Source organism: Xyrauchen texanus, chromosome 13, assembly GCF_025860055.1.
Source record: "Xyrauchen texanus isolate HMW12.3.18 chromosome 13, RBS_HiC_50CHRs, whole genome shotgun sequence".
Lineage (NCBI taxonomy): Eukaryota > Metazoa > Chordata > Actinopteri > Cypriniformes > Catostomidae > Xyrauchen > Xyrauchen texanus.
The window spans coordinates 41,454,674-41,481,530 of NC_068288.1; the positions used below are offsets into that span (position 1 = coordinate 41,454,674).

At 35.6% G+C, this 26,857-nt stretch overlaps 3 protein-coding genes across 4 annotated transcripts; 2 read left to right on the forward strand and 1 right to left on the reverse strand.

Moving 5' to 3' along the window:
• Positions 1–250: 250 nt before the first annotated feature.
• LOC127654188 (cytochrome c1, heme protein, mitochondrial-like) lies at positions 251–7,857 on the forward strand. The gene is made up of 7 exons (XM_052141256.1): positions 251–381; positions 1,349–1,539; positions 4,613–4,739; positions 4,982–5,139; positions 5,451–5,611; positions 5,711–5,811; positions 7,090–7,857. The coding sequence occupies exons 1-7, from the start codon at positions 301–303 to the stop codon at positions 7,192–7,194; spliced, it is 924 nt and encodes a 307-aa protein (XP_051997216.1). The 5' UTR covers positions 251–300; the 3' UTR covers positions 7,195–7,857.
• Positions 7,858–10,184: 2,327 nt separating this feature from the next.
• On the forward strand, positions 10,185–21,582 carry LOC127653960 (endoplasmic reticulum-Golgi intermediate compartment protein 3-like). Of its 2 annotated transcripts, XM_052140843.1 has the most exons (14): positions 10,185–10,370; positions 10,687–10,757; positions 10,897–10,984; positions 11,292–11,411; positions 12,672–12,765; positions 13,135–13,300; positions 13,460–13,517; positions 14,711–14,725; positions 15,107–15,138; positions 15,230–15,326; positions 19,169–19,233; positions 19,517–19,653; positions 19,839–19,894; positions 20,704–21,582. In XM_052140843.1, the coding sequence occupies exons 1-14, from the start codon at positions 10,283–10,285 to the stop codon at positions 20,781–20,783; spliced, it is 1,167 nt and encodes a 388-aa protein (XP_051996803.1). In that variant the 5' UTR covers positions 10,185–10,282; the 3' UTR covers positions 20,784–21,582. The 2 variants fall into 2 exon arrangements, with proteins under 2 accessions (XP_051996803.1, XP_051996804.1); XM_052140844.1 differs by lacking the exon at positions 14,711–14,725.
• On the reverse strand, positions 16,222–18,561 carry LOC127653538 (reactive oxygen species modulator 1-like). Its single transcript, XM_052140234.1, has 3 exons — positions 18,432–18,561; positions 16,904–17,037; positions 16,222–16,464 (listed from the first exon to the last, which is right to left on the reverse strand). The coding sequence occupies exons 2-3, from the start codon at positions 17,035–17,037 to the stop codon at positions 16,356–16,358; spliced, it is 243 nt and encodes an 80-aa protein (XP_051996194.1). The 5' UTR covers positions 18,432–18,561; the 3' UTR covers positions 16,222–16,355.
• Positions 21,583–26,857: the final 5,275 nt, after the last annotated feature.

Below are 26,857 nucleotides of genomic sequence, written 5' to 3' on the forward strand. Positions count from 1 at the left end.
ATTTTTGGGTGAGCTGTTCCTTTAAGCACACCTCCAACGTCTAGGTGGCTCCATATAACAATAAATATAGTTTAATCACACGTTAAACAAAACGCAATTAAAATAAAACAGCACCACTGACCTAAAAAGGACCCTTTTTGCTATCCACGTTAAATATATTCCAAATAAATTGCAAACATATAGGATTTAATGACACCATTTTTATGTTTTGTAAGAGCTTGTGTAATTTTCTGTCAGGGGAGGGGGGGCAGTCTTGCTGTCATCCGGTGGAAGCGTCTCTGGACCCGCAGAGTCAAGAACATGGCGGCGCTCCGTGTGGTTGTGTTCTCTGGCACCGGGAGAACCCTCCTCAACACATCCAAATCCTTTCATACTCCTCAGGTATAGACAAATTCAGATATACCTACTTGTTCGTTCTGTTTCGCAGAGTCTGGAGTCTTTATTATGGGAATATCCGCCTGGATTCATTGACTTGTCCGGCGTTATAGAAGCGTATTATCCAGAGCAAGGTCACAGCAGCTGATGCCGGGTTTGCATTCGCATTATGATATTTGTGCTTTTATATTAGTGTCAAAACACATATGATCTATCTAATTAGAGGTATTGTTGAGGAAAGCTTTACCTTTGGATTAAAATGCATATCCAGTCAGATGCCTGATGTGAATGTGAAAGTGAAGAAAGACTTTTTACTAAGGTTACATCACAGACCTGACACTTAAGCCTTTTAACACATGAGTAATGTTCATACATTCATATCATGTTATTATATAAGTACATGCCAGCTATTTATTTTACTGACTAGCTCATTTCCCAAGCTGACTATAGCTGATAAGAAATGTCTATTAGAATGATAATAGTCCTGATTTGTCTAATACAAGTTAAAGAAATAGTTCAATTCTCTCAGCAGTTCCCTGTCAATTTTATCTTTCTTTTATAATGATAAAAGGCAAATATCAATAGAACTTCTAATATATAACATTTGCAAATAAACACGTGTAATTCACAAAATTCCGAAAATGCAATCGCAAATTGGACATGCCATCCATGGTTACTGGACTACTGTGTGTACTGTTATTTCCTTCTTACTTATACGCTGATCAGCCACAACATTAAAACCACCTGCCTAATATTGTGTAGGTCCACCTTATGCCACCAAAACAGCGCCAACCCATATCTCAAATTAGCATTCTGAGATGCTATTCTTCTCACTACAATTGTACAGAGTGGTTATCTGAGTTACCGCAGACTTTGTCAGCTCAAGCCAACTTGGCCATTCTCCGTTGACCTCTGTATATACCTGGACTGTTAAATACATTTTTGCATATTTATATAACCTATTTTTTTGCAGGCCAACATGTCGTTTGCTAGCCTGCCGAAGGGGAAGAAGATCGCCCTGACCACGATTGGGGTTCTGACGACAGGAGGAGCGGGTCTGGCTCTAATGCTGCAACAGTCTGTCAAAGCCTCAGATTTGGAGCTACACCCACCTTCATACCCCTGGAGCCACAATGGCATGCTATCCTCCCTCGACCATGCCAGGTACCACATCCCGCTAGAGAATACTGTCTGACCAGGGAGCACAAACTTACATAAAACCTTTAGAACCACAAATTAATGAATTAGCCTCATAAAAAGATCTGTCAGACGAATGAAAGTGGCCTCAAAATGTATTTGGACACTTGCACCACATTTAAAAGGTATGAATGCTGATGTTTTAGATAACGAAATGTCAAACAAAGTGGCATTTCTTTTAAAGCAAGATAGCTCAATCACACATTTCAAAGTAAAACAGATTTAAAAAAATACGTTTGTTAGGTTTGAATGATTAACTCATCGACTTACTGTTCAAAATGAAAACCAAAAGGATTTGGACTAGGGTTGTGAATACATTATAAAAAAATGAATTAAAAAAAACTAAATATTTGCAGTTTTCTTTGAATAACTGCGATTAATCATAATACATTACATAAACATTAAAATATAATCATAAATATATTTAATTTATACTCTGTCTCAAAGAGATTGCTAGAAATTGGCAAGTCGTCATTTATTTGTATTATTTTAATATGTGCATTTTTAAAAAAAAAAAACATTTTTATATATGAGACACATTTTTACAGGTATAAATATCTGATAAATGTACATGTTTACATGCCATAAAATCAGTGGACATGCTGTTATTAAAAGTTCTGCCATTTTCCAGTGAGATTTTTTTAACAGGAGCAAATGGGTGGATACAATAAAGGAATATTAGTTTTGACTTGACTTGTCCCTCCTTTTCTTTAAAAAAAAGCAAAAGTCTGGTATTTACAGTGGAAGTGAAGGGGGCCATTTTTTGGAGGATTTAAAAGCAATGCAAAGCTTATAATTTAATAAAAGTACTTACATGATTTTGTTAAAACTTATGCATTATTTGAGCTGTAAAGTTGTTTAAATTGTCATTTTTACAGTCATTTTAGGGTCTGTTGACATTACATCATCATGGCAATGAAGTTGTAAAATTGGCTATAACACAGAAAAGGTTAGTAAGCAATGTTATCACACTAAAATCATGTTAACATGCATAATGTTTATGTCTTGTGGCTGTACCTTTGAAACGGTGAGTATTTTAACTTTCAAAAATTGGCCTGTCTTAACTTCCAATGTAAGTGCCTCACTGTAACGCAGATTTTTTATTTTTTATTTAAAAAGAGGGGCAAGTCTAAATTAATATTTGTGGTAATCAATATTATGACACAAATGCTGTCGATTGAGCTAAACTTTCTGTGATCCCCAAATATTCCTTTAAGTGTACATTCCCAATGCATTACAAGACACTATACGTACAGATTAAGGCTGAGGATTTAGGGTGTTAATTCAGTGTGATTAATTATAAAAATGTATACCATTAATCACGTCCCAGGACCTTAATATGAAATATTCCTACCATCAGAGCAATTCAAACCACATGAGAGAACATGTTCTTTCATTCAAACCCAGCTTGACAGAGCGCAAATCTGAATGCAGGGATCTCAAGATGAGTTTTTCCATGTTTCAAACTACAATTTTTTTTTTTATATATATATATTGAATTATTGTTATTTTAGGTAGGGATGTGCATGAGTAGCCGAATATTCGTTCTGCAAAAATTATTTGAATAGTAAAAATACTATTCGAATTTCGCAAAGTTTTGCTTTGCTGACCATATATACAGTGAGATGCATCTTAAATCTAGAACACACAAACTAAAAATGTGGCACTGTTGAGTGTGGACACATGTTGATCACATTTGTTAAGCAAACGGTTCTGTCAGTACGTTCCGATGAACACCTGAAAAGCTGGTTATTGTGAGAATGTGGCTTACTCTGAGAAAGCTGGGTTCCTGTTTAAATGTACTGGATAAGCGGTGTACACTTTACTCTCGTATATGTTCAGCTCCTCAGAAAGCAGCATCCCCATAGCAATGAAATCCCCACGACGCTTTTGTAAACAACAAACATGGCATCCGAGAAAGACTTTGCTAGCGGAGGGACATTCCATCAATTAAACTGGTGTGTATAAATGAGAATAGTTCACTGAGCACATGGATATGCTTGATTTTCTCAACAAAAACATGACATGAGAATGTTCATTTTTGAACATTAAAGTACTCACTGTTTCAAAAGTATAATATTATTTTCTCTGGCTGCTGTTCAGTCTTTATTGCATACACTGGGTCTCTCGAGAGCGGTTTAGCTTTTGACACTGGTTCAGATGAGAGTGAGTGAACATTTTCGGATGATGCAAAGAGACACGGCACACCTGGCTCCCTGCTTGTGGGTTTTAGGTAGTTTTAGGTAGTGAAATAAAATTAATACTGCATTAACTGCATTAATTACACCCCCACCTTCTTTTCCAGAACACAAATGAATATTTTTTAAGAGAATTTCAGCCCTGTAGGTCTATAAAATGCAAATGAATGTGTGCCAAAAAGCACATAAAGGCATCATAAGTGTAATCCATATGACTCCAGTGGTTTAATCCATGTCTTCTGAAGTGGTTTGATAGGTGTGGGTGAGAAACACATCAATATTTAAGTAATTTTTTGCTAGAAATACTTCCCCCTGCCCAGTAAGGGGCGATATGCATGAAGTATGTGAATCGCCAAAAGCAAAAGAAGAAGAATATGGAAGAGAAAGTGAAAGTGGAGATTGACTGAGCAGGGAGGAGAATTTATAGTACAAAATGATTTAAATATTGGTTTCTCACCCACACCTATCATATCACTTCTGAAGTCATTGATTTAAACACTGGAGTCTCTTGGATTACTTTTATGATGCCTTTATGTGATTTTTGGAGCTTCAGCATTGTGGCACCTATTAACTTTAGCATTATATGGACCATATAATAGAAGTTCTTCTAAAAATCTTCATTTGAGTTCAGCTGTAGAAAATCATACACATCTAGGTTGGCATGAGGGTGAGTAAATGATGAGAGAATTAAATATTTTGGGTGAACTATTCTTTTAAAAAGAGAATATATCAACAGAGTGCTTGCAAGGTCTGTATATTTCTTCTCACTTGTGGCTTGTGCAGGTTGGGTACATATAAAGCATTTAGGAGTTAACTAATGGTACAATGAATTTGTTTTTCAGTATTCGTCGTGGGTACCAAGTATATAAGCAGGTGTGTTCGGCCTGCCACAGTATGGAGTACCTGGCCTTCCGTAACTTGGTGGGAGTTTCACATACAGAGCCAGAGGTCAAAACTTTAGCTGAGGAGGTAAAGGAGCTCACTTTTTACTTTTAATAATACCTAATTGCCTAATTGCAACACTAACAGATCAAGACATTGGTATTCTAAGGTTTGAAAGTAACGTTTCAGTTATGTTGGTAATTACAATAACAAACCGATCCATTCAAAGTATATTTGACACACATCTACAAGTCTGCAATTACTTAATCTTTCAAGGGTCTAGGATCCGAGTGGTCTTGCATATAATGTTGTTATTGTCTGTTATTCAGATTGAAGTTGTGGATGGTCCTGATGAGACAGGAGAGATGTTCACTCGACCTGGAAAGCTCTCTGATTATTTCCCCAAACCCTACCCGAACCCTGAGGCTGCCCGTGTTGCCAACAACGGAGCTCTGCCCCCTGACCTCAGCTATATTATCAGTGCTAGGTAATGAATATCTTTCCATCAGAAATCTCTATGCAGTTCTCTTATTATGGGCACATTGTCCGAATTTCTGGCACCTAAATCCTAACAGAAACTTGGCATGCTGCTCCATATGCTGTTGTTTTTGTCTTTGAAAATTAAAATGTACAATAAATGATTACATTTTTGGGTGCAGAATAGAACACTCATAGATTCATTATTATCATACTTCTGTTTTTCTCCTTTCTCAGACTGGATCTTAGTCTCAGTTATAAAGTTTTGTAACTACTACATAACTTTTATAATGTGTATCTTTATCACTCTATCTCTCTCAGGCATGGTGGTGAAGATTACGTGTTCTCTCTTCTGACTGGTTACTGTGATCCTCCGGCTGGTGTATCTTTGCGAGAGGGGCTTTATTACAACCCCTATTTCCCGGGCCAGGCCATTGGAATGGCGCCACCTATCTACAACGAGGTGCTAGAATATGATGATGGTGAGTTTAATATAAAGAAAATCTGTATTATACGCACTCTTTTATTTCTAGAAAGTTATACATGCCATTGGTCATTTAACAAGAAATCCTCCTCCAAAGGAACACCTGCCACCATGAGCCAGGTTGCTAAAGATGTCTGCACCTTCCTGAGGTGGGCTGCAGAGCCAGAACATGATCAACGCAAACGAATGGGACTGAAGGTTTGCTCTTTCCCCATTTCATTGTACAGCTATATATTTTTTGCCATATAAGGTCAAATGTAAAGGCCCCGGTATGCTTTGTATGAAATAGAAGAACGAGTGGGTGTGATGTCATTCAGAACAAAATCTGACCAAAACAGAGGTGTTGAGTTTGTTTCGGTGGTTCATTACTGCTTTCAGGAAAACTTTCTACCGGCTGCTTAACAGTCTTCGGTGGGTGTGACCTTGAGCTCCACCTACTTTGAGGCCGATGGCTAATTATTGTTGCAAACTTACCTACATCTGTACGATAGTTCATGTAGAAAAAATTTTCAAGAACATTTAATACACATCTTTTTTGTTTCATTATATTTGTTCATTAGAATCTAGAAAATTAATGAAAATTCTCTCATCATTTATTCACCCTCATGCCATCCCAGATGTGTGACGTTCTTTCTTCTGCAGAACACAAATTAAGATTTTAGAATAATATCTCAGCTCCGTTGGTCCTCTCAATCCAAGTGAATTATCTTGACTTCTAAATCAGCAGTCTCCTTGGTGATCATGGTTTCAAGCTTGATTACACCTCCTAGTGCTCTGCGAATGTGTCTAGCAGTAGGAAGTGTAATCGAGCTTGAATTCATGATCATGCCTTAAGATTGTAATGGGAAGATGTACAATAAAAAATCAATTGGATCAATTCAAAAGACGTGGATAAAACCATTGGAGTCATATTGATAACTTTTATGCTGCCTTTTTGTGCTTTTTGGAGATTCAAAGATTTGGTCACCATTCACTTACATTATTTGGACCAACAGAGCTGAGATATTCTTCTAAAAATCTTTGAGTTCTGCAGAAGAAAGTAAGTCATACACATCTGTGATGTCATGAGGGTGAGTAAATGATGATGAGAGAATTTTCATTTTTGAGTGAAATATTCCTTTAAATAAAAAAGGAAGGTTCAGTATTATATTATTTTTCTTTTCTGAATTTTCATAGTGTCTATTGTGATATATAGTTATCGACCAAAACTTTTAAGAATATCACACTACATATATTTTCTTTAATCGCCTGCCCCTATGGCTATAGTTTTGAAACAGTGTCTATTTTATCCATCCCAGTGCAGTGCCTTGCACCAAATACTTCCATTGTTTTTACATATTGAGTTGAAATAACTTTTTGTTGTAAATCCAATCATGTCACAAATGCTGTCTATTGAGCTTACCTTGAAATAGACCTGACATATACTTTTAATGGAAACTTGTAGAGCTTACTCTCTTTCTTTCCTTCTCTCTGCAGCTATTGATGGGTGCTTCTGTCCTTATTCCCTTGGTCTACTACATGAAGAGGCACAGGTGGTCTGTGCTCAAGAGCAGAAAGATCGCCTACAGGCCTCCCAAATAACGCCAAACCCCGCTGCCTTCACCAGGCGTTGACACAACGTAACAACCTGATTGTCGATTGTCCGATCTTTTTCAGAGTGTTTGATGCATCGTGATATGGTTGCTTTAATTTGGGAGAAAAAATGCTGGACATCCTATCATTTTGGTGTCTTTCTTCCTAAAGGACTTGGGGAGTGGGACCTGAGACAACCTTTGTGTTTTACTGTAAAATAAATATTATTTGAATGAAAGGGAAAAGTCAAAAATACAAGCGCAACCTTCTTGTGATTTGTGAGATCTGTCTTTACAGTAGATTATCTACACTTTGTTGTGTAAATATTTAATAAAGCTGGTACACCCTAATTAAATCCTTAAGGAATCGTACAGTTTGAACTCGTTTTTTCTGTTTAATTGTTTATTCGTTTAGCTGATGATTTTATTGCAAGAAAAAAGAAAAAATTAAGAAAAACTTAATACTGGTAAGTAGAAATTTTGGAGATCCTCTTTTAATCTAATCCAATATTTTTTTCAGGCAGTGTTGGTAACGTGGGACAGTCACAGAAGGAAAATGTAATCTATAGATATCTAAAAAATTACGTGCCATGTTTTTTTAACTTTTCTTATACACTTTGACCTTAAAAAGATTTGCCTCAAATTTCTGTCATTTTTCTTTAATATTGTTTTCCCCTCCTGTGGTCAAGAAATGAGCTCTGCCACATGTCCTGATGTAAAATTATATATTTGAAACCTCATAAAGTTAACTGTTTACTTTTCAAAGGTTGGTTCAGTCACAATTGTTTTGTATTTAAGGAAATACATATGGATATAATGGGGATCAAGTTCAACTGTACCATCACCCAATATTATAAGATTTTAAACATTTACAATCTACCTTAAGCAAGAAAGTGCCACTAGATAGAGGTAACACAAGACTGACCTTTTAGTGAAGTTAGACATTTTTTAAATGTTATCAGTAAACGCTTTAGCTTTGCCAGCCATAATAATAATAAAAACTAACTAAACTGAAACTAGAAAACACTGAGAAAATGACAACTAAACTACATTGAAATGACAAATTGAAAATTATAATATAAATTGAATGTAAGTGTTGCAATCGTTCGTTCATCCAATATAAAATAGAAATGAAGGCAGCAATCTTGTCTTGGATTATGATGACCTTAATATACATTATATTGCATGGTACAACACACATGGTACTTCAAGGAATGCCATGACAATTTATTTTAGTGTAGATAATTACTTCAACAGGAGGGCATTTTAAAAATCTATTTAAATGAGATTGGATTTTATTAAGCATCACGACAGAGAATAATCAAATGTAACATTGCAAACTTTGTTGAGTATTTACTGAGACTATATAGCCCGAGACGGACCACTACAAATTGGAACGGACAATGGATGTTGAAAAGAATGTCAGGTTAAAGTTTAAAGAGTAAATCACCTTTTAGATAAATTAGATTGCCTGCCAGTCAACTCGAGGGCGGGCATGCGCTTTAGCCGAACCAGCTTGAAAAACAAAATAGCGTTTTTAGCGTGACTTGAGCTAAAGAAGCACATTTTATAATACCGCCGTTGTCAGATTTTACTGCTGATTTTAAAAATGTTCTTTGATCGAAATCTTAACCAACCATTTTGAAGATTTCGGACTTCAAGTAGAGAGGAGCTGTAATTTTATGCCGCTTCTATTCATAGAAAATAGCAGCCCAGCCTGCTATTTTCCAAAGTTGGCCGCCGAGGGGACTGACTTGCCTTGAAAGACACTTGGATATTTTTTCATAATTGTACTGTTCTGTGAAGTTAGGTGAAAAACTGTTGATTAATGTTTCTAAAATGCACATCAACGAAATTAAAAACATTTAAAGAGCATTATTATTGCAATTATATGCAATCATTACATATACATTGTTTAAATATTGTTCCATTGTAGCCATAAAACAGAACAGGTACCCGCAACGCGGTGGAATCTGATTGGCCGAGGGCATTTATTCACTTCCGGTGTGTACCGGAAAGGGGTCACTGGAATTCGAAGTGACAGCTAGTGATGGCAGAAACGAAGCTTTCCGAAACTTCGAGTCAATTGAACCAATTGCTTTGCAAAATGATTCACTGTTTCGAAGCGCTCGAGACGCCGCACGCTGAGGATATCTGCTGGTCACAGTCGTGTAAACACAATGAGAACTCGACAATGCTACAATGATTCAGTGCATTAAAGTGCATTTACTGCGGTGCTGTACTTGTTATATATTTTTAATGTTGTCTACAATATCCTGGAATAAACAGATCTAAAATATTTGCAGAATATTATGACTATATAAGTTGGCCTTTTACTGTTTAAAAAAATAATTAAATACCAAACAATATATATTTTTATTCTTAAAATAACACTTTGTTTTATTCTTTAACAGATTGTGCGATAATCATTTATAAAAGAAACGATTATGTAACAAGTTCCAGTTGATCAAAATGCGACTCGAACTCACACATCAAGTGCTCATAATCACATGGCAAATACCACTACTTTAATTACTACAATTGCAATTCTAAATTACATTTTGTAAAACAAACAAATCTCTTTAAATTTCACAAAATCTCTGTCTCTCTTTATTTTTTTCTCACAAACACAATTTTTTTTTATGATCAAATAGCTTATTCCAATCTGAAATTATTCCTTGAGGACATTATTTCTGCCACGCCTGTAAAGTTCTTCCTTTGGTTTCAGTAAAGCAGATGATACAGATGGATAATACCAAAATTAATAAAGGAGCGACTGTTATTTATTCATCAATTAATATGTTTGTTTAAAAAGCATACAAAAACCAGATGAAGTAGCTCCCATAACTGTAGCAAATTCGTGGTATATTATCACTGATCTGTGTATATTATACTCAAAAGTAACCGCGAAACATTTCGAACAGTTTGACGTAACGAAGCGTCGTTTGAAGATATCACGTGACTCGGTCAATTTGATACGGTTCCGGAGCATTGCTTCGAAACAAATGATTCATAAAGGTTTCGAAGCTCTATGAAGCAGTGTTTCGAAAGCGGCCACCACTAGTGACGGCTAGCTTTACCGCCGCAAGAGAGGGAGAATGGATGCGTTAAATAAACTTAAACAGTTTGACGCGTATCCTAAAACTCTTGACGATTTTAGGATCAAAACATGTGGCGGAGCGACAGGTGAGTGTTATTAATCCACCGTGAGCGTCATTCATACAGACAGTGCTCGTGGGGAGTAAACAGTACTGAACTGCTGTTTAACATAAAGTCTTAAAATATGTTCATATAATTACATAATTAAATGGAACAAAGTGGATATTTTAGCATAGTAGCTTGAATGTAAAGTGTCAGTGGTCCCCATAAACTCATTTAATCGAAACTATGAGATATGAGTCATGTTTGAGGTGACTGTGAATTGAATGCCATGCAGGACAGTTTTATGTAAAAATTTGAAGTTGTGTCCTAATACATATGTTCCTTCTTTGTTCACTTATAGTGACCATCATCAGTGGACTCATTATGCTGATTCTGTTCTTCTCTGAGCTGCAGTATTATCTAACTAAGGAGGTGGGAACATGGCTGTACAGAAACATGTGCATAATTTATAATGTATTTTATGTTGGAATCATTTAACTATCTAGACACATAAATGTACTATATATGTATTTGTGTGTGCAGTTAATTGTTTCTATTTTGTCTCTCATAGGTTTATCCAGAACTATTTGTAGACACCTCTAGAGGAGACAAGCTAAGAATCAACATTGATGTTATATTTCCACATATGCCATGTGCCTGTAAGTAAACATTGTTTTCTATATAACTGGGTAGGTCAACCGTGCTGACATATCTATAGATAAATATGGTAGAATTCTATGTGTCTAGACGAAAGTCAATGGTTCCTTGTACATTGTGTGGTGTAAATGAGTGTATCACTATACAAGAATGTCTATACGCCATGTCCTAGCCTATTTTTGATTATTAACAATTTAGCATATAGGTTAAGATTACTCTAGATGTTACGTTCCGCGTGCAGCTCAATTAAGTGTTTGTTTACAGTCCGAGAATTGTGTTATTTGACCTTTGGTGATTTTGGTCTTTTAGATCTGAGTATTGATGCCATGGATGTAGCAGGAGAACAGCAGCTAGATGTGGAGCATAATTTGTTTAAACAGAGACTCGACAAAGAGGGCCAACCTGTAGCAACAGAGGCCGAACAACATGGTCAGTATCATTGTATCAAGTGCTTGATGAAACCTAGGGCTCTCACTATTATGAAATGTGTTTGAAGATTGTCAAATAAATGTCAATTTGGACAATTTAATTGTTTCTTTTAGGGCTCTCACTATTAATTGTCATATTTCGTATTTAACTTTAACTCGTATTAACAATTATATAAATGAAATGATAAAATGGGGAATGATTTCATTTTAAGGCGTTAAAAAATGATGTTTTAAATATAAAAAAAAAATCTCATTTTGGAGTTTAGTTTTGGTAGATTTGGCATTTACACAGTTGTTTTGGAACTTCTATATTTTATTTTATATATATATATTTATTTATTTAACTTTTATTTAAAAAATTATATTGTATTATGCAATAGGAAGATATTTCTGTCCTAATTTCTTCACTTTCACACGTTGGTTTAATGGTCTTTGAATCCCATGAACCCTTAATTCTCTTAAAGCAAAACCTTCCGTTTCATAATTGTATTACTCCTCTGAAATATAGTACGCGTGCATCTCCTCCTTTGTGTCACTGCGTGTCATTAACACACACTGTGTGTATGAACACGCTATGAGCAGAACAAATTGTCCTTCTTGAAAGATGCTGAAAGAGCAAATGTGAAAAACTTCAAATTAATTGTTTCATGCCTTATAGACTCACAAAAAAGTCCATCTATTTAGTTACCAAACACTTGCATTTTGTCATTAGAAGATAGTTCACCCAAAAATGAAAATTCTCTCATCATTTACTCACTCTCATGCCATCCCAGATGTGTATGACTTTCTACTGCTGAACTCAACGGAATATTTTTAGAAGAATATCTCAGCTTTGTAGGTCCATACAATTCAAATGTATGGTAACCAAAATTTTGAACTCCAAAAAAAACATAAAGGCAGCATAAAAGTAATCCATAAGACTCCAGGGGTTTAATCCAGGTCTTCTGAAGCCATCCAAAGAAAGAATGTCATACACATCTGGGATGGCATGAGAGTAAATTATGAGAGAATTTTCATTTTTAGGTGAACTATCCCTTTTAATACAGGGAATATGTCATTCAGATCTATAATACCAGAACGCTACATACAGATGATTATGATTAGCAAAGTTCTCGTAATTAAGTAACTCGCTTATTTATCAGTTATTTAACAGTTTTCCTCCTTTGGTTCCTTCACACCCAATATATCATTCATTAATACTTTCTGTATATTGGCTTTACCAGTATTCCTGACTCTGTCCATGCCATTGCTTTTGGTGCAGTTTTAGGCAAAGATGAGGAAGAGGTTTTTGACCCCAGTACGCTTGATCCTGACCGCTGTGAGAGCTGTTATGGTGCTGAAACTGACGATTTAAAGTGAGTTTGTTCCTCTGTCTGACAATACACTAACTAAAACAGAGCAGTTGAGGTATTCTAGACCTGACAGAACAGGTCTGTCTACTGGCATGAACAGGTTCTAAAGGCCTTATTACAGGCTAAGGTTGAGATCTATGTAGTTAAACACTGACACTTGAATAGTGAAGATAGCTGCTCAAATTCATAATTGCTGGGCTAATTAAAAAGACTGTATCTAGTAGTAGAAAATTCCTCCATGGCATTTAACTATTATTTACAACTGCTTTAAGTCTCTTTAAGAGAATTTGCCAACTTGAACTTCTTTAAAAAATGTCTTCATCCCTTTTAGCCATAATTCTGGCTGATCAATTATTTATTGGTTGTCTGCAGGTGTTGTAATACCTGTGATGATGTGCGGGAGGCATATCGGCGGCGTGGCTGGGCGTTCAAGACTCCTGACACCATTGAGCAGTGTAAAAGAGAGGGCTTTAGCCAGAAGATGCAGGAGCAGAAGAATGAGGGATGTCAGGTTTATGGCTATTTGGAGGTTAATAAGGTAACCTATGCATGCAAATCCTTTGAACTTCCGTCAAGTAATTGATTTCTGAATCTGTTTTGTTTTTGTCAGTTACTTATAATCACATTCAAGTTAATGTATAAAGTTGGTCTATCAAGATGGGAATAAGCCAAACAAAATTCCCTTTACTTTCTACAGGTGGCAGGAAATTTCCATTTTGCCCCTGGCAAGAGTTTTCAGCAGTCTCATGTACATGGTAATAACTCAAGTTTGTGCAGCACGATACAACTCCAAGCTCTCTGGTCTGAAGCAAAGGCATGTTGCTTACTAGTTACAGTCCATTTGCCTACTTGAAGACAAAACCTTTGACGTTTTGTTATTCATTTTTCCTCCAAAAAAAAAAGTGTGCCGATATTCATCAAACCAGATAGCTTGCTTCACTTTGCATATAGCCAGCAACTCATAAAGGGGTGCATAATGACAGGTTTGGTGCATCGCAAACATCATAAGATCTGCATTTGTATTTCCTTCAAAAATACACAATGCATGTCTTTTTATTTGCTTTTTTTAACTGCCTTTTCTTAAACTGTTCATCATCCTACATACCTGATATCTACTAGTTTAGCCATCATAAAAGCTTTATATTAACTCTGAAAAGCATGGTAATTTTCCAAAAAACTCTTGCATATTTGGGTCTTTAGAGAGGGTACTTAAACCATTCTAAATGTATTTTATATTATTGCAATTTTGCATTTTTTGTGTTACACTATTTATAAGATATTGAGGAATACTAAAGAGGTGTAGGCACAACTCCAAAATATGGATGAAGTACTGGGGGTGGAATGTGGTCCCATGTCTCTAAAGTGTTTAAGGGTTTAGCAGCTATCAGAAAGTTAGTGCATTACAGATTTCTAGGGTGATGAACAGTCTGAACTTTGCTTATTCTGTCTTTGTATGCAAGCATGACTTTACGATCTTATTGATTTTTCAATGCCGTCATTACATTGCAGTTGCATGGTCTCAGATCATTGATGCTGTAAATCAGTCTGTTTCAATAATTAAATTTATGTTTTTTGGGAAGTCTTTACCTTGGGACAAAAGGGTTTCCTTTCACACTAAAGCTCACAATCTTTCCAAGTAACAAGGTACAGAACTAACAATGGGTATGCATATTAAGCTATTCTTCCAATGTCTGATATGCACATCCAATACTTTATTAATACAGAATGTCAAAAGACCCTGGATTTATCTGCCAAACAAGCATTTGTATGGCCATGCTACAGAAAAAAAGAGATGTCTTGTGGCAGAAGACAATTTGGTTGGCCATTTCAAGTTTTTCTTTAGTTGTGAAATGAATTTAAAGGGCCAGGGTTCACAAAATTTGCTCTTGAAATCTGTGCTTTCCAAAAACAAAACCCATTTTGTGACTGTTTTCTCTTCTTTCTGCAGTGCATGCTGTGGAAAGTAAGTTGACCTTTTATATTTTTATAATCTTTGTTTCTCCAAGCCACAAGTCTTCCACTCAGTCTTTAAATAAAAAACAGTTAGTTAGAATTTACCTTGTTACTACATCAGTATATTGGCTAATCTGCTTTTCTCTGCACATATTTCGTTATTTAGAATGTAACATTTTAAATGTCTAATTTGTGATTTGACATTGCAGTGGCTTCTTAAGTGTAAATCTTTCATGATTCTCATCAGCAATTACATCTGTGTCCACTTATCGTATTACGCTTTGCCTGTTTTGAAAATAATCTTAATTTATCAGCTTTACAGAGATGCATTGTCAAATTGTGCAATTTTGTTTTTGTATTAATGTTCAATTATCCATTTCTTTAATTTCAGTTCATGATCTGCAGAGTTTTGGACTTGACAATGTAAGTCGTGTCTCTGTTTCAAACATTTAACCAAAATTGATTTAGTATTATCAACATTAAACCTAACTAAATTTGCTTGGTATGACTATAGATCAACATGACACATTTCATCAAACATCTTTCATTTGGAAAAGATTATCCTGGAATCGTGAACCCTTTAGATGGTACTAACATAGCAGCACCTCAAGGTAAGTGCATGCCATTTGTTTTTGTTTTTTAATCCTTGAACAAAAATCCATTTCATTTTTGGACTACAAAGTCTGTGAACTCTAGAGCTTGTGCTGCAGTGTTGTCCGAAATGATCCTGACAAGCATGGCTGTCAAATTAAAATTCGCAAATTTGTTGAATTAAAGATAAAACCGTTCATTCGTATGCTAAAATGAGCATTTCAATTTTGGGTTTGTGCCTAGCACTTACGATGACTTACATTCTTAGGCTAAAACAGGCGCAGTGCAATTAATAAATCAGAATGTGGGTGGCTTGTGATGTGATTTTCAAGGTTGAATTCCTTTTAAATTGACACAGCATCTAAAAAAATGCATCGCTACTGCTTGACACGTTGAGAAAAAATTAAAAACACGAGACACGACATCTGTTGAAGACATCCATCTAGCGCATTCTTGCATGGAAAAAGACGGATGTGTTCGGAGTGAACAGCCCACAGAGGTGTAGACGGTTTGCTCTTTGAAATAAACAATCACTACAACATGATGCTGTTTGGTTGCACCCTCTTGTGAATGTAGGCTACAATGTCTATTTAAAAAGATGTCTTGTAGATTTTTTTTTTCCCCTACCTGAAATTATGTCGTTAAATTCTAATATAATTCCATTTTGTCAGTATTTCAGTGAAACAAATTTGAATATAGTTTCTCAGCCCTGTTGACACCCCTACTGACAAGTACAAGATTTGAGCCCTTCTTTCTCTCCTCTGTGGTGATTTCATAGTCAACCCTTACTAAAAAAGCAGAAAGGTCAGTGCTGAATGTCATCAGTGCCTCCAATCTAATTTTAATCTAATGGAAGCCAATGAGAGGAGAGAAGACAACTGTAATCATGAACTACTAAATCTGAGATAAAAATTTACTGGAAAATCTGCAGTGTTTTTAATCATTGTCTTTATTGACACCCGTGTCATCGAATGTGAGTATGGTGACAAATGGATGAATCTAGAAATGCTTCAAAGTCCTGTAACTTGACAGATGAAATCAGTGTGGTTTTAACATCGGATTCCCATCCCAATCGACATGAAGGTTCCGAATGTGCCGCCGCTTTGCATCATTGTCTTCCCAACTCCTCCCATCAGCTCTCGTCCCCTCATGCCGATCCTAGATTGAAAACAACAGACAGAATGAATGCCTTTAACAAAAAATCTCATTTCAAAAAGTCATTAAGTAATGGTGAGTCTCTGAGAAACTGAACATAGAGGCCCTAATGAAAATGCACCATAGTTTTTGCATTTAACTGAAGTTTTAGTAGCAAGATCATGGTAACTTCAGGTGAATCCAGGGTTTGCTCCTAATCACCAGTGTTGGATCAAAGTTTGTTTCATAGAAACCTGATACAATGGTATTTATACAAAATCTAGAAAATACAACTGCTATAGTTGTAATAAAGGCAATTCACTCACGCCCCAAAAGATTTCTGCCTAACTACGTTTTTACTATCCTACAATCATGGTAGATTTGTGAGGGCAAGTATTATAGACTGGTTGGTATCAGCAATATATTTCATAACAATGAACAAGACAGCTGCTAATTTTCATACCTCAGACAGGAGAAGGTTCCGAACATGGCACCCGCTGCCATGCCCACTGCAAACCCCATCATGAAGCCCATCTTGACTCTGTCAAAACAGCTGGGTTGGGCAGCCTGTCCGTATGACCCTACTGACACTGGCATCTGAAAAGAGAACAAATGCATGCTGTGTATGAAAACCTAGGGTGCGTTTCATACAGAAGCCCTGTTCCCTTTGAAAACATATTTACCATCCACTGCGAGAGAATTGGAGTGCTAAAAATTGTGGTGCTTAAAAATAAGTCATTGGGAACTTGTCATTTTTATTGGAAATTATTGTTCTCCCTTCAAAGTTCCCTACAAAAGCATCATGTATGCCATTTGAAATGCAGGGCTAGTGAGCTACCAACCTAGACAGCATTAGTTGGCAAATTTAGGGCAAAACCTAGTGAGTTTCCCACCCAGACAGTATTTCTTGAAATAATGGGCTCGTTTCGATTCCGCTGAGCTACGACGCTCTTAAAATGCTGCACACGCCCAAGATGTACAAGTATGCTGTATAGGTGCTGTTAAAGTATTTGCCCCATCCTGATTTCCCATGTTTTTGTGTATGTCTCAAACTAAATTGTTTCAAAAATTCAAACAAAAGCTAACCTAAAACAAAGGCCATCCGAGTAAACAAAATATAGTTTTAAAATGAAAATGTTATTTATTGAAGTGAAAAAGTTATCCAATACCAACTCTGCGTGTGTGAAAATGTTTCTGCTCTCTACCAGAAAATCCTAAAGGAGAACGTCCGGTAATCTGTCCTTGAGTTGAAGCTCAATTGCAACTGGATTATGCAGAAAGACAATGATCCACAGCATAGGAGAAAGTCCACCAAGTTTTGGAGTGGCCTAGTCAAAGTCCTGACTTGAACCCTATTGAGAAGCTGTGGCAGGACCTTATACAGGCAGTTCATGTTCAAAAACCCTCCAATGTGGCTGAACTAAATCGGTTCTGCAAAGAAGAGTGGGCCACACCACAGTGTTTTGAAAGACTGATCTCCAGTTATTGGAAGCGTTTGGTTGCAATTGTTGCTGCTAAAGGTGAATCAACCAGCTATTAAGTTTAAGGGAACAGTTAGTTATATAATTATATATAATATAATTGAACTGTTTTTGTTTTTACTCCGGTTGCCTTTGTTTTATGTTATATATTGTTTGAAGATCTAAAGCAGTTATTATGTAAAATACAATATATCAGCAAATACGTTTTCACAGGACTGTAGATAGCTCTGAATGTGTTATCAGTTATCAGATACAGTTGGAGATGTGATAAACCAGACAGCTGCATTTAATGCAAATTAGTGTTAATATGACGAACACAATCGAAAGCGGTTTGTTTTCTAACGCTGGTCAGGTATAGATGGCGAAATATTAAGGTTAAATTAAAAACAACAGAATGTATTCCACGTTAATCGTTTTATCTACATGTTCTCAAGGTCTAGCCTTTAACAAACTGCAGAACACGACGTACAGCGGGCGCAACGGCAATGTGTGTGAATATAGATCGATTACCTTGCTCAAATCGCTATACGAGTGCCTCGATTAGTTGGTTTTCTGATGTAGTTTTCAAACGTTTGCTGTAGGTCTGTTTCACAGAGACGCCATTACTGGAGAGGAAGTGGTGTCAAAGTACAAGCAGAGAATATTGGGGCTCTTGGGCGCTACAGCGCCGTTTACTGGTGGAGCCAATAATGTTTTCACATCCTAGCGGTTCATAAAGGAACTGCAAGAGATTGTGATATAAATCCCAAAGCCACATTACTGATATATGTATGTGTGTGTGTGTGATATATATATATATATATATATATATATATATATATGTTTTAAATGTGTACCATGTGAAACAACTCATGTGTTACGTTTTACTCTGATCTTGTATACAAACATTATTTCTATTACTATTCAACAGGGATAATATTAGATACATATATCACGGTACATTGATATACAGTATTAAATGTCATTAAATTATTATGTTAGTGCTGGGGCTACATAAATGTAAGTAGTTTAAATAACTTGAAATATATGGATTCAACTGACAAACATTTTCAACCCTCAAGGTTGTAGATTTTACTTGAATATTGGGGTTGCAGCATGAAGCATCTACATGTTTCCATTGTTCATAGTATAAATATGGGGGGTTGTAATTGCTTGTTTTGATTATTTGGGGGTTTACCTCCCCCCTGGAAACTACACCCCTGGGGACCCTTATTTTATATTGACCTGTCCCTTTTCACTCTTTACAGCATCAATGATGTACCAGTATTTTGTCAAAATTGTGCCAACAATATACGTTAAAGGAGATGGAGAGGTAAGTGGATGGAGAAAAAAATTAAGCATGGTAACAAAATTGGTAACTTCGTAATGGACTCTAATGACATCCACAAAATAAACAATTGCAGAGAGAAAAAAAATAAAAGATTTTGGCGTAAACTATAGTTACCATGGTAAGCTTTATGTAAGTTATACACCCATAGTTATTTTCTTTATTTATTATTTTGAGACATGTTGATTAGGTGGGAGATGATGTTTAATTGGGATGCTAATACAGAAAGAATTTCACACCTCTGTTGAAACCATGTGTTTTTCTTTAGGTGGTTAAAACAAACCAGTTTTCAGTAACAAGACATGAAAAAGTAGCCAATGGGCTGATTGGAGATCAGGGTTTGCCTGGCATGTTTGTTCTTTATGAGCTGTCACCAATGATGGTCAAATTCACAGAGAAGCAGAGGTAATGCTTATAAACCTGTTAATCTATTATTTGTGTCACATATCTTATTGAATTTCTAAGTTTAAAATAAATCATGTGTACATTTGGCTTTGAAAATCTAGTTATATGATGAATTGTAATGGATGGAATGATTTGAATGTTTGATCCCGTAAGTAAAAGAAGTTTTTATGTGCTTGCCTCCTCAGGTCTTTCACCCATTTCTTAACAGGAGTGTGTGCTATTATAGGTGGTGTGTTTACAGGTGAGATTCCATTCAGTGGTCTGTACTTGAGCGGTTTTCACAGAAATGTTTGTGCTGAATGAATGAATGTAGATTTACTGCCTACTTTGCACTAACAGAAAAAATGAAGCCCAAAGAGCAACTTAAAAAATATATAGTTCACAGAAAAATGAAAATTCTGTCATCATTTACTCACCATCATGACGTTCCAAAGCTGTATGACTTTCTTTCATCTGTGAAACTCGAAAGAAAATGTTATTCATGAATATCTGTCTATCTTTCCAATACATTGGCAGTTGTTAGATACTTACTTTTATAGCTTTAAAAATTACTTTTGGTCTTGACGCGTTGACGATGGAACACTTGCATGTAGTGACTTGCATGTGCTGAGTCAGACTGCCACACGACTTAAAATACAGTGCATTAAAAATATTTATTTTCTGTTAATTTCACTGTGTTTTGGCTTGATTGTGTTGTGGCTTTTCTGTTGTACTGTGGCTTAATTTAATTGTGTTGTGGCTTATTTCCATTGTGTTTTTATTTGGTTGCGTGGTGCACTTCTCAGCCACCATGCGTAAGCCTTTAGAATAATTTATTTTTTTAAATCACGAGAAACATAAATTCAAGTTTGGCTTGTGTGTTTCATTATTGAAAATCATTTTGTAGATAAATAGAAATTGTGCCTACGTCTTTTTCATAAAATTACACACTTTTAGCTTTTTAATACCAGTTTTAAATGGCAACTTGTCTTGGCTGACCACTTGGGATAAAATCTCCTGAAACAGATGTCACTAATCTAACCTCCTGTTGTTTCTTTTATGTTCCTTTAGTTGCTGGACTCATTGACTCCTTGATATACCACTCAGCAAAAGCCATACAGAAGAAAATCGAGCTGGGCAAAGCATCCTAGCACCACACGAACATATTCAGTGCATGAATGTGTATGGAAACCTCTGTGTGTTAAAGGAAAGATGCCACAATTAAAACCCCAGACTGTTTCTGTTTGTGGCCACAGAGAAGTGTCCATCAACACAGCCCTCTCGCTAAACAAGCACAGGAGCCTGCGACTAAGACACTGGCCAACTATATTTTGGAGGATCGTATGGATTGTGAACTTATTTAATGAGTGGTACATTTGAGTATCAGTTGTTTACCACTGAAAATCAAAGCTTTCCTTTGAAAATGTTGGCCTTCGAATGTTTTTCACTCTAGTTGATTTGAATCATTTGTTCACTATAAGTCAGTCATTGGTTGATTTGAAAATTGTGATTCTCATTGGATCACGAACCAGTATTTTCCTGCATGTATTTATACACTGTCTGCAGAGTTAGGCAAACTAAACCAGCAGTTTTGTATTCATTCAAACATGTACAGTTTATTTGATCAAATTTGCTTCTCAGTCCATGGCCAATAGAAGAGGTACCCTTTTTTAAACTGGAAAAAGACTAAAAGAACCCTTTTTTATAGTCAAGCACACAATACCGAAACACAGAGGCTGCAGTGGAAATAGATGTTTTTGTAATTGCACCTTTAACTCTAAAGTCAGGGGCCAGGGTGTGTGTGTATGAGTATGAATGCAGGTGGGTGTTTGGGTATTAAGTATGAAAGTGTTTTGTAACGTGTCTTGGCGGCGGCTTTTGTGTGTGGGACAAATGTATTTATATTTTGATTGTGTGAAACCCTTTTTAAAATGAGAAATAAATGTAATACTGAAATTCGTTGTCGTCTTCATGTCTTTTGAATAAGCAAATGATTGAAACAAAATACAAATTTCTGTTCCAGAAAATGGAAGTAATGCCCAACTTTAAAATCATGTGTATCTAAAACATTTTAGGTTTTGATGTATTTGATATTTTATTGCTCATTGATTTATGGAAACTTTCCTTAGAGAGACTATAAGAAGCAATGTTTGGAATAACATTTACTGCACTTTTCCTACTATTTCTGCCGGATTTATGCTGAATGCAATATGTGAATTTTATTTTGTATACATTAAATAGCCAGATGACCTACTACATTTGCCACAATATGCGGTACACAATAGATGCATGGAACTTTTAACTGATTTTTCTTTTACAGTGTGATGAATGTACCGGAGGCAATATCAACTGTAGGGATGGGGATAGTTCACCCAAAAATGTAAATCCTCATGATTTTCTCATCCTCCTGGCATGCCAGATGTGTATGAATTTCTTCAGCAGAATGCAAATTAAGATTTCTAGAAAAAATATCTCTGCTCTCAAGGTCCTTACAATGCAAGTGAATGGGTGCTGAAATTTTGAAGCTCTAAAATCCACAAAGTGAGAGTAAAAGTAATCCAAATAACTCCATGTGTTCAGACATGATATGATAGGAGTGGGTGAGAAACACATAAATATTTAAGTCATTTTTATCATAAATTCTCCTCCCTGCCCAGTAGGGGGCGATTTGCATGAAGGATGTGAATCACCAAAAACAGAAGAAAAAGAATGTGAAAGTTCAAGTGGAGATTTACTGAGCAGGGAAGAGAATTTATTGTAAAAAACTATCTGTTTCTCACCCACACCTATCATATCACCTCTGAAGACATGGATTTAACCACTATAGTCATATGGATTACTTTTATGCCCCCCTTTGTCATTTTTGGACCTTCTGAATTCTGGTTACCATTCACTTGCATTGTATGGACCTACTGAGCTGAGATATTCTTCTAAACATCTTTGTGTTCAGCAGAAGAAAGAGTCATACACATGGTATGGCCTAAGGGTGAGTAAATTATGATAATTTTCATTTTTGAGTCAACTAACCCTTTAAGTCAAAAGATTTAAAAGCAATTTAAACACAAAATAGGACTAAAAATGCAAAATATGATATTCCTGGACACCAATAGCTTAAACAATAAAATGAGGTCATGTTAACTAAGTCGCTCGCATATTACTATCTCTGTCTCTGTAAGCAGACAATATTTTGCTGTGTATTAATTAGTTCATATGACTGATCCAGTGACGACCTAATTTCTCCTCACAGAACAAAAAGCAGTTTGTGTGGCTGTAAATGTATCCTCTTGGTGGCATTTGGGAATAGATCATGTTGGCCACAAGATGGAGCTCTTGTAATCTTTTGGCGTGAGAAACTAATGTTGATAAAATGGGGAACACATTTATAGCAGGCTAAACACATTGCAGTGACTAATTTCCGGGAAATGTGTCACAACTGCCCTTTTGCTGAAACAGCTATTGAAAAAACTGTTAGCTTTAAAAAAGAGAAAGAAAGAAAGAAAGAAAGAAAGAAAGAAAGAAAGAAAGAAAAAGTTGAATTGGTTTAACAGTGTAATGATATGTTCTTGACGACCAGACAATATCTTAAGTTAACCCACAGACGTAACTCAACTTTTGTCTGATTCATTCCATGTGGAAGATTTATCCCAGACATGTTTACTGACACTTTAACTGTGAGCTTCACAATTTCAGGCATTAGAAGAATGAATGAAGAATGTTTTACTACTATTTAATACAACAACTTCAAAAAATATATGTAAAAAAAAAACAAAACATACATTATACAATGAGTAACACTTCAGTCGAACAGCCAAACATGAACTAACTCGATTTCGCATTACAGAATGTTGGCATTTGTCAACCCTGCATTGCATGTTTAAATCAACAAGTGGCCTCTAGATGTCATTTCGGAAATAAAAGTGTTTATTTTATTATATGTAAAAGCCCAGTCAATCGCTCGTGATATTGCGTTTCATTCTTTCATCAAAATTGTTCAGTCGAGCACTGTGCATTTTGGATATAGTACCTATAGTCTACCATGTTCTGTTGTATACTACACACGTTTGGGGGGTTGCAGTGTGAAGCATTTACTTGTTTCCATTGATCACGGTATAAATAATTTGGGAGGGGGTTATACTTGCTTGTTCTGATTATTGACTTGTTCTGACTTGTCCCCCCATCAACGCCCCTCACTGCACATTTTGCAAAAGGTCATCAGATGATTCCATGCGTTAAAAAACAATGCACATAGACACTATGCACAGTAAACACACTATATACTGCAGATATTGGGAGGGTAGTATGTAATTATGAACCAAATTACCAATTATACAACCGGTAGTTCTGGTCCACTAATTTCAACATTCCTAGAGTTCATTTTTCAGAACAGAACATTTTATGGTTTGTTTCCAACCCGATGTCATGAAATCATACAAGTTGACTGTTACAAGTCTGACTTTTACCCCCTTAGGGAAAAATTAAATAACAATGTTTTTACAATGTTTCCTAACAACCCCTTACCCAAACCCTAAACCTAACCCTGATTTTAATTGGAAAATCACTGTTGTGTGCCACAGAAGAAAGACAAACATTGGGGTTATGAACATGTATTCAAATTATTTTTCCTAAATGTAATCCCGAACCCAAACACCAAAGCAAACCCTAATCCTTACCAGAGACTATTTAGCAGAGATGGGCTACTTCTATTAAAATGAATGGGAGAAATTGTAACACTCAACCAAGGAGCTCTGAGTGGTCAACGGCTGTACATTTATTTACATTGACATTTATGCATTTGGCAGACGCTTTTATCCAAAGCGACTTACAGTGCACTTATTACAGGAACAATCCCCCCGGAGCAACCTGGAGTTAAGGGCCTTGCTTAAGGACACAATGGTGGTGGCTGTGGGGGTCGAACCGACAACCTTATGGTTAACAGTTTAGTGCTTTAGCCCACTACACCACCACCACTCAGTGGTGTAGAAGATGTAGGCTGTAGAAAGGAAGTAGAAAAATATAGATTATGCAATTCAATTAGATGGAAATGTGTTATTCAATTGAAATGGATACATCTTGAAAATAGGCTAAAATATTTTTTTGAGTGAGTGGACTGACTTGCTAGAAAGACTTTATCCTAACCATGATTTTTTATAGGAAAAAAACTTTTGTGGTCAGTGGATGGGAACAAAAGTCGTACCTTTTTATAATCTTACTACTTTGCCGTCTCATACCAATTACTATGAATAGCCATGAGACTGTGTTGTTTGTATTAGAGGTAGGCCGATCTATCAATGTATTATTAGAGGTTTTGGCGATTAATCAGTGCCACTAGTTACTTTTTAGAACTATACACTTTCATTATATATATATATATATATATATATATATATATATATATATATATATATATATATATATATATATATATATATACATACACACAAAATCCTTCATCTGGTGAATATTTCGGCTATAAAAAGCTTAATTTCGTAAATTAAAGAGCATTGTAACGGCGCCAAGTCTCCATCATTTCAAAATAAGTCTCTTGTGTGTTTTGGGCTTGTTTATAGTTAAAAGTCCCACATTATGCACCAGATCTTTTCATTCTGGTTATTATTAGGATTTTTAATTTTTTAAGACTTTTTTTCAATAAATCGATTTTAATGCATGAAACAGTCTCAGCATCCCTGTCAATGATGATGGATTAGAGCAACAGAAGGAAAAATCAAACTAAATTTAAAGCTATGCTTGACTTCTTCCCTTGCTGTAATCTGCAGTAAATCTCTCCCATATTTAATTATTCAGCCATGCTTTGAGATGTAGATCCTTAAGAGTTAGAAACAAAGAAAATCCAAACATTATGTCTATTTCAGACCTTACGCAGTCATAGCTTATTCAAATGCCTGATGCTCCATGCATAGCTTATTGATTCATCATGTGCCACCTCCCCCCTCCCCCCTGGGGTATTGAGGAAACTAAGGAGCCTTCCAGTCTCTATTCGTGAAGTGTCTTAGTTATGCGCATACAACAGTTAATCCTGACGAGTTCTAACGTGCTTCATGATGGGACAGCTGTTCAGTCACTCATTGTCAGTTCAAACAGACACCCCGCATTTGTTTAAATTGACCATCCATCTTTTTTGAGCAATAGGGATTTTAGCCCAGTTGACTGTTGAGTTGATAAGTGGGGGTCATGAAACTTTCATTATGTACACAAGGATATGATGAACAGAAAAAAGAACAGAACAAAATCTGGTACACTTTAAAATCAAATTTGATTCGTTAACAATAGTTAATGCAAGTATCATGAACAAACAATTCATATATTATAGAGCATTTACTAAGCTTTGTTATTGTTAGCTAATAAAAATACAATTGTTTATTATTAGTTAATTTTAGTTTGTTGTGCATTAACTTTAATTATGAAAAAAAAATCATTTTTAAAAAGGATTAGTATGATGTAATTAACATTAACTAAGATTAATAAATGCTTAATAAGGATTGTTCATTGTAAGTTCATGTTAACTAATGTTTAATGGAACATTGTAAAGTGTTACTCAACATTTTTAAGTTTACACAACATGTGTTATTTTTCTTTAAAATAAATTTCACCCGATTTGATATTTTGTTATCTATTGCAATGCAAAAACATTCATACATTCTTAAGTGTGTCTTAAAGGGATGGTTCACCCAAAAAGTTTCCCCATCATTTACTTCATATACTCATGCTATCCCAGATGACTTTCTTTCTTCAGCAGAAAACAAACAAAGATTTTTGGAACAATATCTCAGCTCTGTAGGTCCATACAATGCAAGTTAATGGCGATCAGACCTTTGTAGCAACAAATATAAAATAAAGGAAAAATAAAAGTAATCCATAAGACTCCAGTGTTTAAATCTGTGTCTTCAGAAGTGATATTAACAGGTGTGGGTGACAAACAGATACAAAAAGTAAGTATTTTTTATTCTAAATCTCCACTTTCACTTTTACATCAGAAAGTCACATGTGGTCGTATCTGAAAGTGAAAGAGGAGATTTAGAGTTCAAAATCATTTAAATATTGTTCTGTTTCTCACTCACACCTATTATATTGCTTTTAAAGATTGGATTTATCATTTCATTTTTGGAGCTACAAAGGTCTGATCATCATTTACTTGTATTGTATGGACCCACAGAGCTCAGATATTCTTCCAAATATCTTTGTTTGTGTTTTGCTGAAAAAAGAAATT

Bases quoted from the DNA above. Each gene is read 5' to 3' on its own strand.
- LOC127654188 (XM_052141256.1), top strand. From the start codon at position 301: ATGGCGGCGCTCCGTGTGGTTGTGTTCTCTGGCACCGGGAGAACCCTC. The intron at 1,540-4,612 runs GTACCACATCCC...TTTGTTTTTCAG, and splicing joins TCCTCCCTCGACCATGCCAG to TATTCGTCGTGGGTACCAAG. The intron at 5,812-7,089 runs GTTTGCTCTTTC...TTCTCTCTGCAG, and splicing joins GCAAACGAATGGGACTGAAG to CTATTGATGGGTGCTTCTGT.
- LOC127653960 (XM_052140843.1), top strand. From the start codon at position 10,283: ATGGATGCGTTAAATAAACTTAAACAGTTTGACGCGTATCCTAAAACT. The intron at 11,412-12,671 runs GTCAGTATCATT...CTTTTGGTGCAG, and splicing joins AACAGAGGCCGAACAACATG to TTTTAGGCAAAGATGAGGAA. The intron at 19,234-19,516 runs GTAAGTGGATGG...GTTTTTCTTTAG, and splicing joins ACGTTAAAGGAGATGGAGAG to GTGGTTAAAACAAACCAGTT.
- LOC127653538 (XM_052140234.1), bottom strand. From the start codon at position 17,037: ATGCCAGTGTCAGTAGGGTCATACGGACAGGCTGCCCAACCCAGCTGT. The intron at 16,465-16,903 runs GTATGAAAATTA...TTTTCAATCTAG, and splicing joins GGAACCTTCTCCTGTCTGAG to GATCGGCATGAGGGGACGAG.